The sequence below is a fragment of the Pyrgilauda ruficollis genome, unplaced genomic scaffold, assembly GCF_017590135.1.
Source record: "Pyrgilauda ruficollis isolate IOZ18807 unplaced genomic scaffold, ASM1759013v1 scaffold37, whole genome shotgun sequence".
Lineage (NCBI taxonomy): Eukaryota > Metazoa > Chordata > Aves > Passeriformes > Passeridae > Pyrgilauda > Pyrgilauda ruficollis.
Window position 1 is genome coordinate 4,379,218 of NW_024525156.1, and position 15,807 is coordinate 4,395,024.

At 54.1% G+C, this 15,807-nt stretch overlaps 2 protein-coding genes across 3 annotated transcripts in view; both read right to left on the reverse strand.

The window, feature by feature from the left end:
• LOC121358065 (myosin-6) overlaps positions 1-232 on the reverse strand; it is a 13,648-nt gene extending 13,416 nt beyond the window's left edge. For both annotated transcript variants that reach the window (XM_041475940.1, XM_041475939.1), the window contains exon 1: positions 32-232. In XM_041475940.1, coding sequence (XP_041331874.1) covers positions 32-232 — 201 coding nt within the window. The remainder of the gene's footprint in view (positions 1-31) is intronic.
• Positions 233-3,655: 3,423 nt separating this feature from the next.
• On the reverse strand, positions 3,656-15,731 carry LOC121358031 (myosin-7-like). The gene is made up of 36 exons (XM_041475878.1): positions 15,686-15,731; positions 14,848-15,065; positions 14,277-14,420; positions 13,715-13,871; positions 13,566-13,593; positions 13,227-13,338; positions 12,749-12,841; positions 12,561-12,624; positions 12,261-12,359; positions 12,070-12,173; positions 11,852-11,990; positions 11,649-11,767; positions 11,404-11,553; positions 11,065-11,235; positions 10,624-10,933; positions 10,473-10,540; positions 10,247-10,334; positions 10,013-10,130; positions 9,802-9,925; positions 9,474-9,610; positions 9,265-9,391; positions 9,023-9,151; positions 8,710-8,952; positions 8,180-8,356; positions 7,921-8,066; positions 7,738-7,828; positions 6,674-7,063; positions 6,460-6,586; positions 6,239-6,357; positions 5,751-5,947; positions 5,360-5,543; positions 4,959-5,124; positions 4,826-4,878; positions 4,440-4,571; positions 3,851-3,985; positions 3,656-3,763 (listed from the first exon to the last, which is right to left on the reverse strand). Exons 2-36 carry the CDS (start codon positions 15,046-15,048, stop codon positions 3,743-3,745), a joined length of 4,863 nt encoding a protein of 1,620 aa, XP_041331812.1. The 5' UTR covers positions 15,049-15,065; positions 15,686-15,731; the 3' UTR covers positions 3,656-3,742.
• Between the last annotated feature and the right edge of the window lie 76 nt (positions 15,732-15,807).

Consider the following 15,807-nt stretch of genomic DNA (forward strand, 5'->3'; position numbering starts at 1 on the left):
CGCACCCCCCCCCCATCCCACAGTTGCCCACCTCTCCCAGCTCAGTCTGGACGGTGGCCTCCCCTCCTTGCCGCCCTGTCACCCGACCCCGAACGAACTCCTCCCGGGGGTGGGGGACGAAGCACTCGCTACGGGGGTCGAAGGGTCTGGTCTGCGCTGCCAGCCGCTCCCGCTCCCCTGGCCGCAGGAACGGGGCTGCTGCCCCCAGCGCTGCCAGTACTGCGTCTGCCATCCTGCTCCACATAGACAGGGACCCTGCATCACCTGGGGGGCTGTGGCCACAGGGTCTCACCCCTTGTTCCATGGCCCACACCACGCCACTGGCCAGAGCCCGTTGCCATGCATTGGCCCCTTTAGCCATGCCCAGACCCCTATGGCTGTGGCAGACACCAGAGCCAGAGCCAGAGCTTTGCAGCTGTGCACAGCCCCATGCGTGGATCCCTACAGATGTGTAGGGAGCCCTATATCCCTCTGCACACCCACATAGTCATGCACTGCCCCACGCACAGACTCCTGCAGTGATTCAGGGACTCCCTGCAGGGACCCCTGTTGTTGCGGTGTGATGTCATGATTTGCCTCAGTTTCCCCTGGGTTCTCCCTGAAATCTCCTTCCCCAGGTGGGTTGTCAATCACCCTTCCTTTCCCCACCCTTGACCCCTGCTGGGCACTGTCTATCAACCCAGAAATTCCAAGGAGAGTGTCAAGCAATTGGCAGGTTCAAAGCCCAATACCCTATAACCATTAAAGGACCCCTAATAGCAATGTACAGGACTTCATAGTTGTGTATGGCCCAAGCACAGAATCCTACAGCCATTCATGACTGCATGTATTGAGCCCTGTACAGTGCACAGACCCCCTATAGCTGTAGGCAGACCCCTATATTCATGCAGGGACCCTAATCCCATGCACAGCCCCATGTACAGACTCCAGTATTGATGCAGGCACCTCCACAACCAGGGACCACCAACCCCTGGAATGGTGCATGGCCCCCTGCAACACAAAGACTCCTATAGCCATGGACGCAGACCCCATAACGATTCAGGCATCCCTACAGTGATGCACAGAGACCCATAGCAGTGCAGGGATCCCTATAACAATGCAAGGAACCTTAGAGCCCCCCACAGCTCCACATGCAGACCCCCACGGCAAAGTATGGATCCCCTGTAGTGATGTGCAGACCCTAAAGCAACACACACACCCTTATAGCAGCACTACTCCCCCCGCAAAGCGGCCATCCCCATGCTGCCCCACAGCATCACACTCACCTGGTGTCTATGGATCTAGCAGGTAAGATGAAGGGAGCTGGAAGAACATGCAGAGGGTGAGTAGGGCTACACCCTATAGACCCTCTTTGCCCCATAGACCCCTTTATGCCCCATAGATCGCTTCGCCACATAGACCCCAAGTACCCCATAGCCCTGCTTGTGCCACATAGGCCCCCTGGATGCCCCACAGACCATCAGTGTCCCCTAGACTGCTGTACCCCCATAGATCTCTTTCCCCCACAGTTCCCCTCAGTGCTTCTTAGGTCCTCTGTGCCTCATAACCCCCTGTGTACCCCACAGGTCCCCACACCCCAGAGAACCCCTATGTGTCCCATAGGCCCCCTGTGCCCCATATCCCCCAGATTCCACTGTCTCATAGATCCCCATATGCCCCATAACCCTCCTGTGCACCCCATAGCCCCCCATATCCTCCCTCAGCTCTTCATATCCACATCCCACATTCCTGCTATGTCCCCCACCCTCTCCCTCTTTGCCCCACGCCGACACCTATGCCAGTCCCACAGCCTCAAGGCCTTTATAGACCATCATGGGATGGGGAGGAGCATTCCTGGGGAGGGGGTGGCTGATAAAAGAGAAGAAGGGGGGCACCTTCCCCCCCGCTTCCCCAGCCACAAGGTGGCATCTCTCCAGTGACCCTGGCATCCAGGACCCACATATTCACCCCACAGGATGATTTATGGGGCAGAGCTATAGGGGTGAGCAAGGGCTGTCCAGACCCCTTGTAGGGGTGGGATGTGGGGTGGGCTAGGGGGCCTGGCTGCCTGGGTGCCTTGTGTAGGAGGTGTCTGTGGAGCCCAGACATCTGGATCCATCGGGGGAGGGGGATGGGGGTGGGGGGGTGGAAATTAGGGACCTCAGGGGCCAGGATCTCTTGTGTGTGTGGGTGATCTCTGGGGACCAGGGTGCTTTGGTGGGGTTTGTGATGTTTCTGTGGGTCTCAGATGCCTGGGTTTCTTGTGTGTGTGGGATCTCTGGAGCCCAGATGCCTTGGTTCTTTGTGCATGGAGGGGATCTGTGGGGCTAGGACTCTGGGGACCCTTGTGAAGGGGGTGCCCATGGGGCTGGGATGCCTGGGTCCCTGGCCAATATCCTGTCACCCGTGGGGTGGTGACAGCTCTACCCTGCCAGGTCTATATTGGGACATGACTGGAGAGTGGGGGGGAGGTTGTTATCTCGTCCTCCCAGCGAGGCGCCGTGGGGCCGCCAGGGGTCTGAGGGACGGGGGGGTCTGGCAGCAGCTCCCGAACACCACGTCCACTTTGTCAGCAAGGAGGTGACAAGTGTTCCTGCGAGGTGACACATTCCCGCGGGCGGGAGGTCCCCACCTCCCCATTGTGCCCCACAGATACCCCTCTCCTGCCCCACAGACCATCTCCTCTGCCCCACAGAGCCCTTACAGAGCCCCATAATTGCTCCATGGAGCCACAGAGAGTCTCCACAGATCCCCATAGAATCTTTTTAGACCCCCATAGAGTCCACATAAGGCCCCATAGAGACATTACCCCACCCTTCCTCGGCCCGAGTTTGGCGGGGGAGGGGAGCTGCCCGGATGCCGGGTCCCCTGGGGTCCTTCATGCGGCGCCACCAGGACCGGGAGGGATGGGGCAGCGACAGATGGACAGCGAAAGGGAGGGTGAGGGGGGAAGAGGGGAGGGACAGAGGATTTGGTGGGGAGGGACAGGCAGGAGACAGAGGGACCAGGGGGACATAGGGAACTTGCAGGGACCAGGGGGACATGGAGAAGGCAGAAGGACTATAGGAGATGGAGGACACAGGGCTGGTGGGCGAAGAGGTGGTGGGATGATGGATGGTAAGTCCAGAGCAATGGAGAGACAGGTCAGTAGGGAATGGGGGGCTGTGGGACATGCTGTGGGGTGGGACGGAGCAGCTGGTGGCTAGGGGAGCACTGAGGCCAGGACAGAGGGACCTCAGCACCTGCAGAAGGAGAATGGGAAACCTCAGGAGCCAAAACATGCCCGAGGGATCCACTCAGGCTCTGCCCACATGTGGAGATTGCTGTCCCCCACCTCCTGGGGTCCCCCCTCCCCACCCGCACATATGCCCCCAGACATGTGTCTTCCGCCACACGGATCTAGGCTGGTGTGGAGCAGGTTGAGGTTACAGATCACCATGGAGCAGATAGAGTATCTGCCCCACAGCAGATACACTGTGAGGCAGCTCAAGGCTGAGCTCATGGTTCACATCACATTGCACTGTGGGTCTGGTTGCATCATGCTGTGGGGCACACTGTGCTGCAAACTCATTGGTGATCTTGTGTGGGCTATAGACATCCTGTGGGTACCATGCCATGGGGAAACCCCACCCTCTCCACACAAACACAGCCCCACAAAACCTGATGCTGCTCAATGGTTTTTATTGGCTGACCAAGGTTAGGGGGCTGGGAGCGGGGGTGGGCCACTTGGAGGTCCAGGGGATATTGTTGAGGGTCCAGAGCTTCACTCTTCATTGAGTCCCTTCTGATGGAGAATGAGAAAAAGGGACTGTGAGCATGAGGAACTTGTGGGGCAGCTGTGGGGCAGCTGTAGGGCAGGGGAAAGTCCCACCTTGGCTCCAATGTCGCGGCTCTTGGCCCGCAGCTTGTTGACCTGGGACTCGGCGATGTCGGCACGCTCCTCTGCCTCATCCAGCTCGTGCTGTGCCTTGCGGAACTTGGCCAGGTTGGAGTTGGCCTGTTCCTCCTGAGGGTGCAGGGATACCAGTGAGGCTCCCACACAGCTCTGCCTAGCCTCCTGCCACCCTGCCAGCTGTCCCTCCGTCCTATCTTCTTATTGCTCCATCTGGCCCACCATGGAGCCACCTGTCCTTCCAGACATCCCATCCTCCAGCCACCCAACCATCTCCTCAACAAAGCAGCCATCTAACATTCCTTCCTTCCTTCCTTCCTTCCTTCCTTCCTTCCTTCCTTCCTTCCTTCCTTCCTTCCTTCCTTCCCACCACCATCTCCACATTCCACCACCCACCCACTTTCTCCACTTTCTTTTGACCTACTCTTCTCGCCCCCTGACACCCCACCCCTTGACCACCCCAAGGTCCCCTGCTACTCCCCACATTCTCTCCCACACCCCAACTGTCCCAGCCCCCACACTGTCCCCTCCTGGGGGGTGGTGCCACAGATGTCCCTCCAGTGCTCACCGCCTCCTCAGCCTGTCGCTTGTAGGCCTTGACCTTCATTTGCAGCTTGTCCACGAGGTCCTGGAGCCGGACCAGGTTCTTGCGGTCCTCTTCCGTCTGTGGGGTGAGACACAGGTGGGTCGGGACATGATCCTACCTTTGCTTTGAATCACCATGAGAGCAGTGAGGGTCAGGAGACAGTTAATTATGTTCTTGGGGAGTGGTGCTTCTCTAGATCTGAGGGTGGCCTCAACTCTGGGGCAGAAAGTGGGTTGTCTCCCTGTGTGAAGGTGTCTTCTTGCCCCTGATGAGGTCCTACCTGAGGTTCTGGATCATGCAAAGACGCCATGGATACTGGTACACTGAGCCTGGGTGGCTTATGACCCAGACAATATTCTGGGTCCCACTAGACACAGTGGGTGGTCTAGTTTACCCAGCTCCGTCAGGTCCGAGATCTCCTCTGCCCAGATTATAACCCATCAGACTTGGTGGAAGGTAGTGGAATACAAAAAGGTGGGCAGGGAAGGACCAGGGTCTCACCTTGGAGATTCTTGTTTTCCCTCTTTAAAGTCTCTAAGTGATCAAGTGACTCCTCATAAGCGTTTTTCAGCTTGAAGAGCTCAGTGCTGAGGGACCTGGCCTCTTTCTGTGATGCCTCCAGCTCCACCTGTGACTCTTCAAACTTCTGTTTCCACTCAGACAAGATCTATGAGGACACCACCTGCTCAGCTGCTGCTTTGCCCATGAAGAACCCTCTTTCCATCCTCCTCCTCCTTTCCCCAATACTCTCCTTAAAGGGACTTGAGGCTCTGCTAAAACATGGCCCTTGAAAGTTGTTCAGCTTTTTCCGGGACTTCTCTTGCCTTTTTTTGATTCATGGGACCCACATTTCTCTACCCCCTTCCTACCCTTCTCCTTCCATCATTTCTTGGTCCTCCCACCTTATCAAAGTTTCTCTGCTTCTTGTCCAACGCAGCAGCTGCTGCATTTGACCGCTCCAGGTCTGCCATGAGATCTTCAATCTCATTTTGCAGCCGGTGTTTGGTCTTCTCCAGGGAGGAACACTTGGCATTGACTGCCTCCACCGCCTCCTCAGCCTCCTGCAGCCGCTGGGCCAGCTTCTTCCTGGAGTGGGAGAAAACGTGGCTGTGGTGACCCATGGACCAAGTGGCCCAACTCAAACCTTCTTCCACCCACTGGTTAGCTGGGGCTCTGCTCTGGATCTCCTCTACCATCTCCAGATTATTATACATTCTCTGGATCCTTGTACTGTAGAAGAGTCTCCACTCTCCCCTGCCCCACAGAAGCTCCTTTCATGGGGCAATTACTCACTTGGCTTCCTCCAGTTCCTCAGTGCGCTGGATGGCATCTGTCTCATACTTGGTTCTCCACTGTGCCACCTCAGAGTTGGCCTTGGAGAGTGAGCGCTGGAGCTCGGCCTTGGCCTCTGTCTCCTCCTCATACTGCTCCCTCAGAAGGTCGCAGTCATGCCGGGCTGACTGGAGGGCATGGGCCAGTGCATTCTTGGCCTGGGAGGGGAGGGAGTTACGAGGTGAGGAGAACCTGGGTCTATATGAAGTTGAGCTATATTGGCATTTTCCAACTCCAACTATCTAGTTACCAACCAACTCAACCCAACCCAGCCCAACCCAACCTAACGCAGCCCAACTTTCCTGTAACTCACCAGCCCTACTGAATTTCTGAGGACCCTTGATTCATTTGCTCCTGCTTTGAGGGCAGGCTCATGATGCACTTCTCAATCCCAAACCTTGGCAATGGAGGTGTCTTTTGACCTCACTGACCCCCCAACAAAGCCCTACCTTGACTTCTTCCTCTAGCTGCCTCTTGAGGTCCTCCAGCTGTTGGGTGTAGGTGAGTTTCCCTCGTGTCATCTGGTTGATGAAGGCTTCCTTCTCCTCCAGCTGCCTGGAGAGCTCACCTGTCAGGTGGAATGGCAGATAATCAGTTGCAGGACACACCCCAAAGCCACCCCACTGGGCAAGAGTTAGGCAGTTGGGTTAGGGAAGAGCAAGACCCCCACCATTTTCCGTCTGGAGCTTGGCTCGTTGAGTGGTGAGGTCATTGACCATGCGTTGAGCCTCTTCGGACTTGGTCCGGTGCTCATTCATCTGATCTTCCATGGTGCGGCACATCTTCTCCAGGTTGGCCTACAAACAGGAAGGGCAGAAAGATGAAAGGGAACCTTGAGAGGGCAGTGGAAGGGCAGTCTTCATGGCTGGAGACCTATTTCCTACCTTGGCTTTTATCAGTTGCTCCATGTTGGAGCCGACATCATCCAGCTCTAGCTTGAGCTCCCTCTTCTCCTTCTCCAGCTTCTGCTTGACACGCTGTAAGTTGTCAATCTGCTCACTGAGCTCGGCCACGCTGTCAGCATGCTTCTTACGCAGCGCAGCAGCCGTGGCCTCGTGCTGCAGCGTGGCCTCCTCCAGGTCCCGACGCATCTTCTGGAACTCTGCCTCACGCTTCTTGTTGAGCTCGATCTGCACTGATGTGGCACCACCTGCCTCCTCCAGCCGCTCACTGATCTCCTCCAGCTCTCGTGACAGGTCTGAGCGCAGCTTCTCCACCTTGGCTCTGCCTGTCCGCTCTGCTTCCAACTCCTCCTCCAGCTCCTCAATCCGCGCCTGTGCTCCAGGGATGAAAATGTTTTCAGTGGACTTGGTTTCACCTTACTCCTCCACTAACTCAGTCAATCAAGCCAGAGAGTCTTTAAGTCAATTCAGGTCAACCCAACCAACTGTAGACTCTTCAGCTCAACCCAGACATCTGTAGATCCTTCACCTCAACCAGTCTCAATCCCATTCAGTTCTTTTCAACCTAGTCAAGATCTGAGATCTCCAGATCAACCTGGCCTTATTTGCAGACACTCCACCTTCTCAAATTACCTTGAGATTCTTCAGCTCACCTGGTCTTGAGGACATTCCAATTGGTCCATTCTAACTGGACTAACAGACAACTCAGGACAAACGTCTCTAAGGACATCGGAATGACATTGGAATTGAACATGATTCAACCCAGGTGGTCTGCTCAGCTCAGATGATTGATGTTCCCCATACCTTGAGTACTCGTAACCCGTTGGTTCAGCTCAACCCTCATGACAGCCAACCTGTCCAGGAGCCCATGAGTCATTTCAAGGCAATAAGTAACAGAAAGGTTCTGGGACAAGGGATATACCATGGGCTTCCAACCTCAGGTGGGTGGCATACTGGTTTCAGTTCTTCTCAAAAAGATATGAAGAAGATAATGGGGAGGACCAGTTCCTCCTTCTACTTGACCCCCAAGCTGAAGCCCACCTCACCTGAAGTTCTTTGAGCTTCTTCTGGAGCTGGGCTGCAACTGCTTGCTCATCCTCGATTCTGGCATTGAGGGCATTGAGCTCAAAGTCTTTCCTAGGTGTGGGGAAAAACACCAGTAAGTCATTCTTCTTAGTCCTCAGCAGAGGTGTTATAGGTAAAGGACAAGCAAGCATGCCGGCCCTTACTTTTTCAGCCTCTCATCCAGTTGTTGCTTGTCATTCTCCAGATCCATGATATTCTCCTGAGCCAACTTCAAATCACCTTCCAGCTTCCTTTTGGCCCGTTCCAGGTCCATCCGGATCTTCTTCTCTTGCTCCAGTGAACTCTCCAGCTGCAAGTGAGGAAGAGACACACCCATCAGCCCCCACAAACACACACTCCAGAAGGACTTCCACACCCCAAGGGACCAGCTATATGGCCGTTGTGGCAGTGTCCTATACTCACATCATCCACTTGCTGTTCCAGCTTGACTTTGGCCTTTGTCAAGGTGTTGACCTTGTCTTCCTCTGCCTGCAGGTCATCCAGCGCTTGCTGGTGAGATTCTTGCAGGGCCTTCTTCTCCTTTGTTAGCTTGACAATGATCTCATCCAGCCCGGCCATCTCCTCTGTGAGGTTCTTGACCTGCAGGAGGAGAAATATCAGGCCTCCAGCTTGGTACTAGAGGTAGGACAAGAGACAGGAGGTTGTTCTTGCTCTTTGTGAAGCTGAGTCTAAGTCAGGAGATGTAAGAAAACATAACCAGTCTTGGTTCTTGGTGATGCAATCCAACCAGTCTTGCATTATCGCAATCTAACCCAAGCAGTTTTGGGTCCTTATGACCCAACTCATCCAGCCTTGAATTTGACAGCCCAAACAGCCTTGATTCTTGGCAACACAACCTAACCGGCCTTGGGTCTTCACCAGACTCTATTCATGTTGGCTTGAGTCAGATAAGTTCCCCACAATTTGAGGTCAAGATGTCTCCCCACCCTCACCTTGTTCTCAGTGGCGTGTTTCTCCTTTTCCACTTTGGCCAATGACAACTCCAGGTCATCAATGTCCTTCTTCAGCTCTGAGCATTCATCCTCCAGCTTCCTTTTCTTTGCTGTCAACTCAGCATTCATCTCCTCCTCATCCTCCATCCGCTCAGTCATCTCCTTCACCTTGGCCTCCAGCTGGATCTTGTTCTTGATCAGCTGGTCACAGCGCTCCTCAGCATCAGCCAGGTTGTCTTGCTCCTGGAAGGGATAAGCTTGGTTTGAGATGAATGGAGAAGGAACACAGGGCTGGGACATCTAGGTCACTCACAGCCTGCACTTGGAGCTGAAGGTCATTTTTCTCCTGCAGCATGGAGACCATCTTCTCCTCTAGCTCCTTCCGTCTGGCTTCTGACTTCTCTAAGGCCTCCTTCAGCCGCCCAAACTCTTCTTTCATGTTCTGTGGGAGGCACAAAGGTGCTATGTAAATCTCATTTCTTCCTTTTTGTCCCCACCTACCACTTCCTCTCTCCATCCACCCACCCACCTTCCCTACCCATGGCCCTGTCCTACCTGCATCTCTTTCTCTGTCTCAGCACTCTTCAGCAAGGGCTTGATCTTGAAGTAGAGCTTCATCCAAGGCCAATTCTTCACCCCCATGAAGGCCCTGATGTTCCACTGGATCACCAGAAGTGAGTCTCTGTAGAAGCCACATCAAGATGTGGATCACCAGGGGTTTCCACCCAACATGGATGCAACACCATCTCCATCTCACCACCTACCTGCGCTCTAGGATCTTCTTGAACTCCTGACGGGACAGGAAACCACGGACCTGGGCCTGCAAGCGGGTCATGATCCGTGCCAGGCGCTCATCCCTCATCTCCTCTAGCAGCCCCAGCAGCCCAGCCTTGAAAAAGACCTTTGAGAAAAGATGAAGATAAGTGCTGCTGCGATTTGAAGGCATGGTGGAGGGATGGGTGGTAGTGTGGATGGAGGGAGCTCAGATGGGCAGGTGGACAAGTAGATGATGGAAACATACAGTCCATCTGGTCCCACCATGAAAACTTTGTGGATGGTGGGACCACCAGAACTGAGACCAAGTGACCTTACCTTGGTGTGTCCAAATTTGTATTGGTTGTGGTCAATATCAAGGGATCCCAGGAGCTTCTCAGCACCCTTGCGACTGTCAATGAACTGCCCCTCAGGGATGGCAGCAGGGTTCAGGATGCGGTACCTGGAGACCAGAGAGGACAGGAAACCTCTGAAATCAATCCCAGTGGGGTTGTCCACCCCATCCCCACATTTTCTCCTCTGTGCCTACCGCTGTCGGAAGTCCCCATAGAGGATGCGATTGGGGAATCCCTTGCGGCAGATGCGGATGCCTTCCAGCACTCCATTGCAGCGAAGCTGATGCATTACCAGGGGGTTGTTCATCACACCTGGTGGATCATCAAGACTGGTGAGTCATGGTCTGCCCCACAACACAGCTGCCCACCACCACCTTTGGCCAGAGCCCAGCAGTGTCCTCTGGATCAACCCTCAGGGATTGGCTCACCAGGAGACTTGGTCTCATTGGGGATGATGCAGCGAACGAAATGAGGGTGGGTAGACCGCAGGTTGGTCATCAACTTGTTGAGATTCTCCTGAAAAATGGAGGAGGAGATGATGAAGGGAATGAAGACACCCTCCTAGCCTGTTCCACCAAGGGTTATCCCTTGCCCTGGGACATGTTTTCCATGCCCACACACACTGGGATCCACCAATAACACTTGAGCTCTCACCCGATGGAGGGCAGAGACAGTTTGGAAGGAGGAACCTTTCTTCTTAGCTCCTTTCCCCTTCTCCACGGCTGTTGAAGAAGAAGAAAGGATGAGATAGGACAGGGACAGGGTGGAAAGAACCCCAGATGCTGAGGAAGGGGGTTCCTCTTACGTGCATCTGCCCCAGCATAGTTGGCAAAGAGGTTGGCCAAGAGCTTCAGGGCAGATTTCTGGTAGAGCCCCACCACTGTCTCATTGAGAGGGTCCTTATTCTTCTGCAGCCACCCAGTGATGTTGTAGTCCACTGTGCCAGCATAGTGGACAAGGGCAAAGTGGGCCTCTTGCTTCCCCTTGATGTTTCGTGGCTTCCCAAAGTTGGCCGACTTGCCCAGGTGATTATCAAAGAGCTTGGCCTTGAAGGTCATGTCCGTGGCCTTGGGAAACATGCACTCCTCCTCCAGGATGGACATGATTCCCATGGGCTAGGAAGAAAAGACCTTGTTGGCTACAGTGAACACCAAGTACAACCCAACTGACCAACTTTGGGGTTCCTGCCTAGCTGCAACTGAAAGGGCCCTTCCCCAGTCCCATGAGGCCCTGAAGGAGGTGGTACCTTCTCAATGAGGTCAATGCAGGCCTGGAGGTCCATGCCAAAGTCAATGAACTCCCACTCAATGCCCTCCTTCTTGTATTCCTCCTGCTCCAGCACGAACATGTGGTGGTTGAAAAACTGCTGCAACTTCTCATTGGTGAAGTTGATGCAGAGCTGCTCGAAACTGTTGAACTGGGGAAGGAGAGAGGAGATGGCCAGTGGGGTCAACAGAACAACTACTATGTTCAACAGGGTCAACCTGAGCTCCAACAGGGTCAACACAAATGAAAACAAAGTCATCTGACTATCCAGGAGGATTAACTCTATGTAATCAACACAACACAGTCAACCAGGGCTTACATCAAAGATTTCAAAGCCAGCAATGTCCAGCACACCGATGAAGTACTGCCTTGGCTGCTTGGTCTCCAGTGAATTGTTGATCCTGGTCACCATCCAGTTGAACATCTTCTCATACACGGCTTTGGCCAAGGCTCCTACAGCATAAATCACCTGGAAGAAGGATACCCCACCAGTGAGAGGGCCTCTTGGTGTTCTCCTTGCTGGAGATGGCGCCATATCACCCATTTTGGGGATGTCCTACTCACCTGCTGGACATTCTGCCCCTTGGTGACATACTCATTGCCCACCTTGACCCGAGGGTGGCACAATCCCTTGAGAAGATCAGCTGAGTTCAGCCCCATTAGGTAAGCTGACTTGTCTGCCTCTGAGGATGAAGAAGTGAAAATATGAATTTGGAAGGATCATGGAGTTCACCCCAGTTTCCACCTCAGCCTTGGTTGGACCCAACCTTCTGTGCCATCTGGTTCTGCCTGCTCTTCCCGTTGTTTCTGCTTGAACTTCATGTTGCCGAAGTGCATGATGGCTCCTGTCAGTTTATAGATGGAGTTCTTCTCCTCTGGAGTGAATCCCAGGACATCAAAGGCACTCTGTGGGGCAAAAATGTGTTCAAAATCTTCTCCAGCCTACAGAGACACATACACACTACCTGATGGCCTCCCATCTCACATCTGTGGCCAGGAGCTCCTCTCCATCATCAATGGATGGAACTGTGGTCTCTCCTTGGGAGATGAAGGCATAGTCGTAGGGGTTGTTGGTCACCAGCATCATGTCTGAAAGGAGTAAAAGGGGTTGGGACAAGCAGTCCCAAAAGGGGTGCGAGATCAGGTATTTACAGGTAGGTTGGGAGCATAGCTCACCCAGCAGCTCTGGCTTCTTATTGGAGAGGATCTGGTAGTAAATGTGGTAGTTTCTTTCAGCCTTCAGCTGGAAGATCACACGGGACTTCTCCAGGAGGTCTGGGTAGGGATGAAGAGAAGATGGGTGGAAGTTAGGATGAGGAGATAGAGTTCAGATGGATTAATGGAGGGAGGCTTGAGGATGTGGAAGGGTAGGTGGATGAGGATGAGGAGAAGGATGGACAGGTGGATGGAGAGATAGATAGAGGAAGGGATGGTGGACCGCAAGATGTCCTCTCATGGAGTCCTCAGCCTACTCACAGGTCTCAATGTCAGCTGATGCCAGCTTCCCAGTGGCCCCAAAATGGATCCGGATAAACTTTCCCTGGAAGAATAGTGGAAGGACGTGGAGGTGACCACCTTCTCCCAGAACACCCCAACCCACAGACCCTTCCCCGAGGACTCCACCCCATAGACTCTTCCTCACAGACTCCACCTCTAACACTCACAAATCGGGATGAGTTGTCATTCCGGACAGTTTTGGCATTGCCAAAGGCTTCCAAGGCAGGGTTGGCCTGGATGATCTGGTCCTCCAGGGTGCCCTGGATGGAGTGGGATAGGGTCAGGAGGGTTCTCACAGTAAGGTACAGAGGATGAAGGGTGCAAGGTTAAAATGGATGGATGGGAGAACACAGTGTTCCATGAAGGTTTGAATGGGTGGTCGGATTGATGGACAGGAATGTGGGTTGATGCCATGGGTGGATGGATGGATGGATGGATGGTTAGTTGGTTGGATGGGGATGGGACAGATGAATGGAAGGTTGGATAGATGGTTGGTTGGTTGGTTGGTTGGTTGGTTGGTTGGTTGGATTTTTGGGTGTTTGGTTCAGTAATTGTTTGGGTGATTGATTCTGTCATTGGTTGGACAGACAGGTGGCAGAATGTTGGCCAGATCCCTGGGTGTCGTCCTCCACTCACTGCCCTTACCTTGCCTGGGGCCCCCGCTTCCTTCTTGCCACGGTCACCAATGGCAGCGATGACAGCAAAGTACTGGATGACCCTCTTGGTGTTCACAGTCTTCCCCGCTCCGGATTCTCCGCTGAAGGTAACCAAGGAGAGCAATGGTTGGATACTGGCACTATGGTGCTGGGGGTGGGGACTCACTGGGGAGGGATGGATAATGGACCTCCACAGACAAGTCCATATAGTGATAAAGGGCTGGCCAGTGGGCATGACTTCAAGAGGGAAGGGGAGGGGCTATGTGCCAGTTGGGAGGTCTTAGCTGTGAGCAGGATTACGACAGAGTTTACAGATGAGATTACTCACGTGATGAGGATGGATTGGTTCTCCCGATCTGGTGGGATGAGGAGAAGAAACATGAGGTTCTGAAACCCACCTTGGCTCTGCCCCACATCTCCTGCTCCCCAAAAAGGATCAGGGAATATGGTTATGGGGTCCCTGCAGAAGGTCCCTACCTGTCAGCATGTTCTGGTAGGCATTGTCAGAGATAGAGAAGATGTGGGGTGGAGCTTCACTCCGCTTCTTTCCCCGGTAGGCAGCCACCACCTCAGCATTGTAGACAGGTAACCACTTGTAGGGGTTGACAGTCACACAGAAGAGCCCTGAGTAGGTCTGGAAAAAGGAGTAGGTGGGTCAGAGTCAGGAGGTGCCACCTCACCAGGTGGTCCAAGGAGTCTGCCGAAGCTACCTCTTGTGTCTATGTGATATCTTGGGTTTAGGTGACCCCTGTGGTCTGTAAATGGGACATCTTGGGTGTGGGGGACCAAAGAGGTCTGAAGAGAGGATGTCCCAGTTCTGTGATCTGGAGAAGGGATGCCCTGGTTTTGAGTGACCCAAAGGGTCTGGGATATCTTGGATCTGGGTGGCTCAACAGGTGTAAAGAAGGATCATCCCAGTTAGTGTGGGCCATGATATCTGGAGAAGGGACATCTTGCACCTATGTGGCCCAAGTGGTCTACAAAAGGGGCGTCCAAGTTCTGGATGGGGTCTGAAGAACCTCGTGGGCTCCCAACTCACATAGATCATCCAAGATGCGTAGCGGTCCTTGAGGTTGTAGAGGACGGCGGGCTCGTGGAGGAAAGTCAGCATGGCCATGTCCTCAATCTTGTCGAACTTGGGGGGGTTTTGCTGCATGATCTGGTCCTCCTTGACCGTCACTGTCTGCTCAAGGTAAGGAAGACCCCATGGAGCAGGAACACAGGGCAAGGAGTTGCCCCAGTTGTTCCCTCCCAAAGGGCTGGGAATTGGGCATCTTAGTGTTCCCTTGAGAGCCAGAGGAGGTCTAAGTGTCCCTCAAGTGATAGAGAATATGTTTTGGGGTCTGGGTGTCTCTGAGGTAATAGAGGAGGTTGGATGGGTCTAGCTGTCCAGTGGGTTCTGGGAAAGGTGGATAAGGGTCTAGATATTTCCTGGGTTCCAGAGAAGATGCTGTGGAATCTGAGCATCCAGTGGGTGCTGGAGAAGGCATGTTGGGGTCTAGATGTTTCTTGGGTCCTAGAGAAGGTAGGTTGTGTTCTTTGTGTCCCATGTGAAATAGAGCTGCTATTTTGAGGTTCTGGTGTCCCAGGTGTGGCTGGGGTCCCCCCACCTTGCCATGTTCGGTCTCAGCAGTGATCTTGGAGCCCTCACGGCTGATAATGGTGGCCTTGACATATTCCTCCTTTTCATCAGGGACGAAGATGTCCTTCTTTAGGTCGAAGGGGCGGGTCTGGGCAGCCAACCGTTCCTTCTCCGACTTGCGGAGATAGGGGGCGGCCTCCCCAAATTCAGCCATCTCCACATCAGGCATGGTGGCGCTGGACAGGGCTGGGTGGGGTAGGAAGAATCAGACCCTCCAAGGGCTGCCAGTTCATCCCAGTTGACCCCATTGCAGCTCTTTCCTTGGTGAACCCATCATTCCCTGTTCTTCTCCACATCTACCACTTCCTCCTGGTCAACCCAACTCCTTCATTCCTCCCCAGTGCTCCCAGTTCCTCTCCAATGCTCCCACTCCTCCCAGCTGGCCCATCCCAAGTCTATCCTCAGTGCTTCCATTATCTAGAGTTCCCTCTCAATGCTTCCAGTTCCTCTCCAGTGCTCCCAGTGAGCCCCATCCAATGTCCATCCTTGGTGATCTCATCTTTTCCCATTCTTCTCCAGTGCTCCCAGATCCTTTACAGTGCTCCTAGTTCCTGCCAGTCCTCATCTCCATCCCAAGTTCCTTTTTAGAAGTCCCAGTGCCCTCCCCAGTGCTCCCTGTTCCTTGCAGTGCCTGACACTGCCTGCCCTTTATCCCACCCCAGCATCTCCCAGTACTACCCAGTACTCCTGCATCCCTCCCAGTCCTTTCCAGTTCCCTACAGACCCTCCCAGTATCATCCCAGACCCTCCCAGTCACCCTCAGTCTCCCCAGACACCCCTCAGTTCCTTCCACTACCCAGCCCCACCTCTCTCTGTGATCTCCGAGTCAGGGGATGACAGTGCAGACTCAGGGCGGTTCTGGTCCTGCTCCGGGACACAACACCCCCCCCCCCCCCCCCCAAATCCCCCACATTCCCCAATATATAAC

Bases quoted from the DNA above. Each gene is read 5' to 3' on its own strand.
- LOC121358031 (XM_041475878.1), bottom strand. From the start codon at position 15,048: ATGCCTGATGTGGAGATGGCTGAATTTGGGGAGGCCGCCCCCTATCTC. The intron at 11,554-11,648 runs GTGAGTAGGACA...TCCTTCTTCCAG, and splicing joins AGGGGCAGAATGTCCAGCAG to GTGATTTATGCTGTAGGAGC. The intron at 10,335-10,472 runs GTGAGAGCTCAA...TCCATTTTTCAG, and splicing joins CTGTCTCTGCCCTCCATCGG to GAGAATCTCAACAAGTTGAT.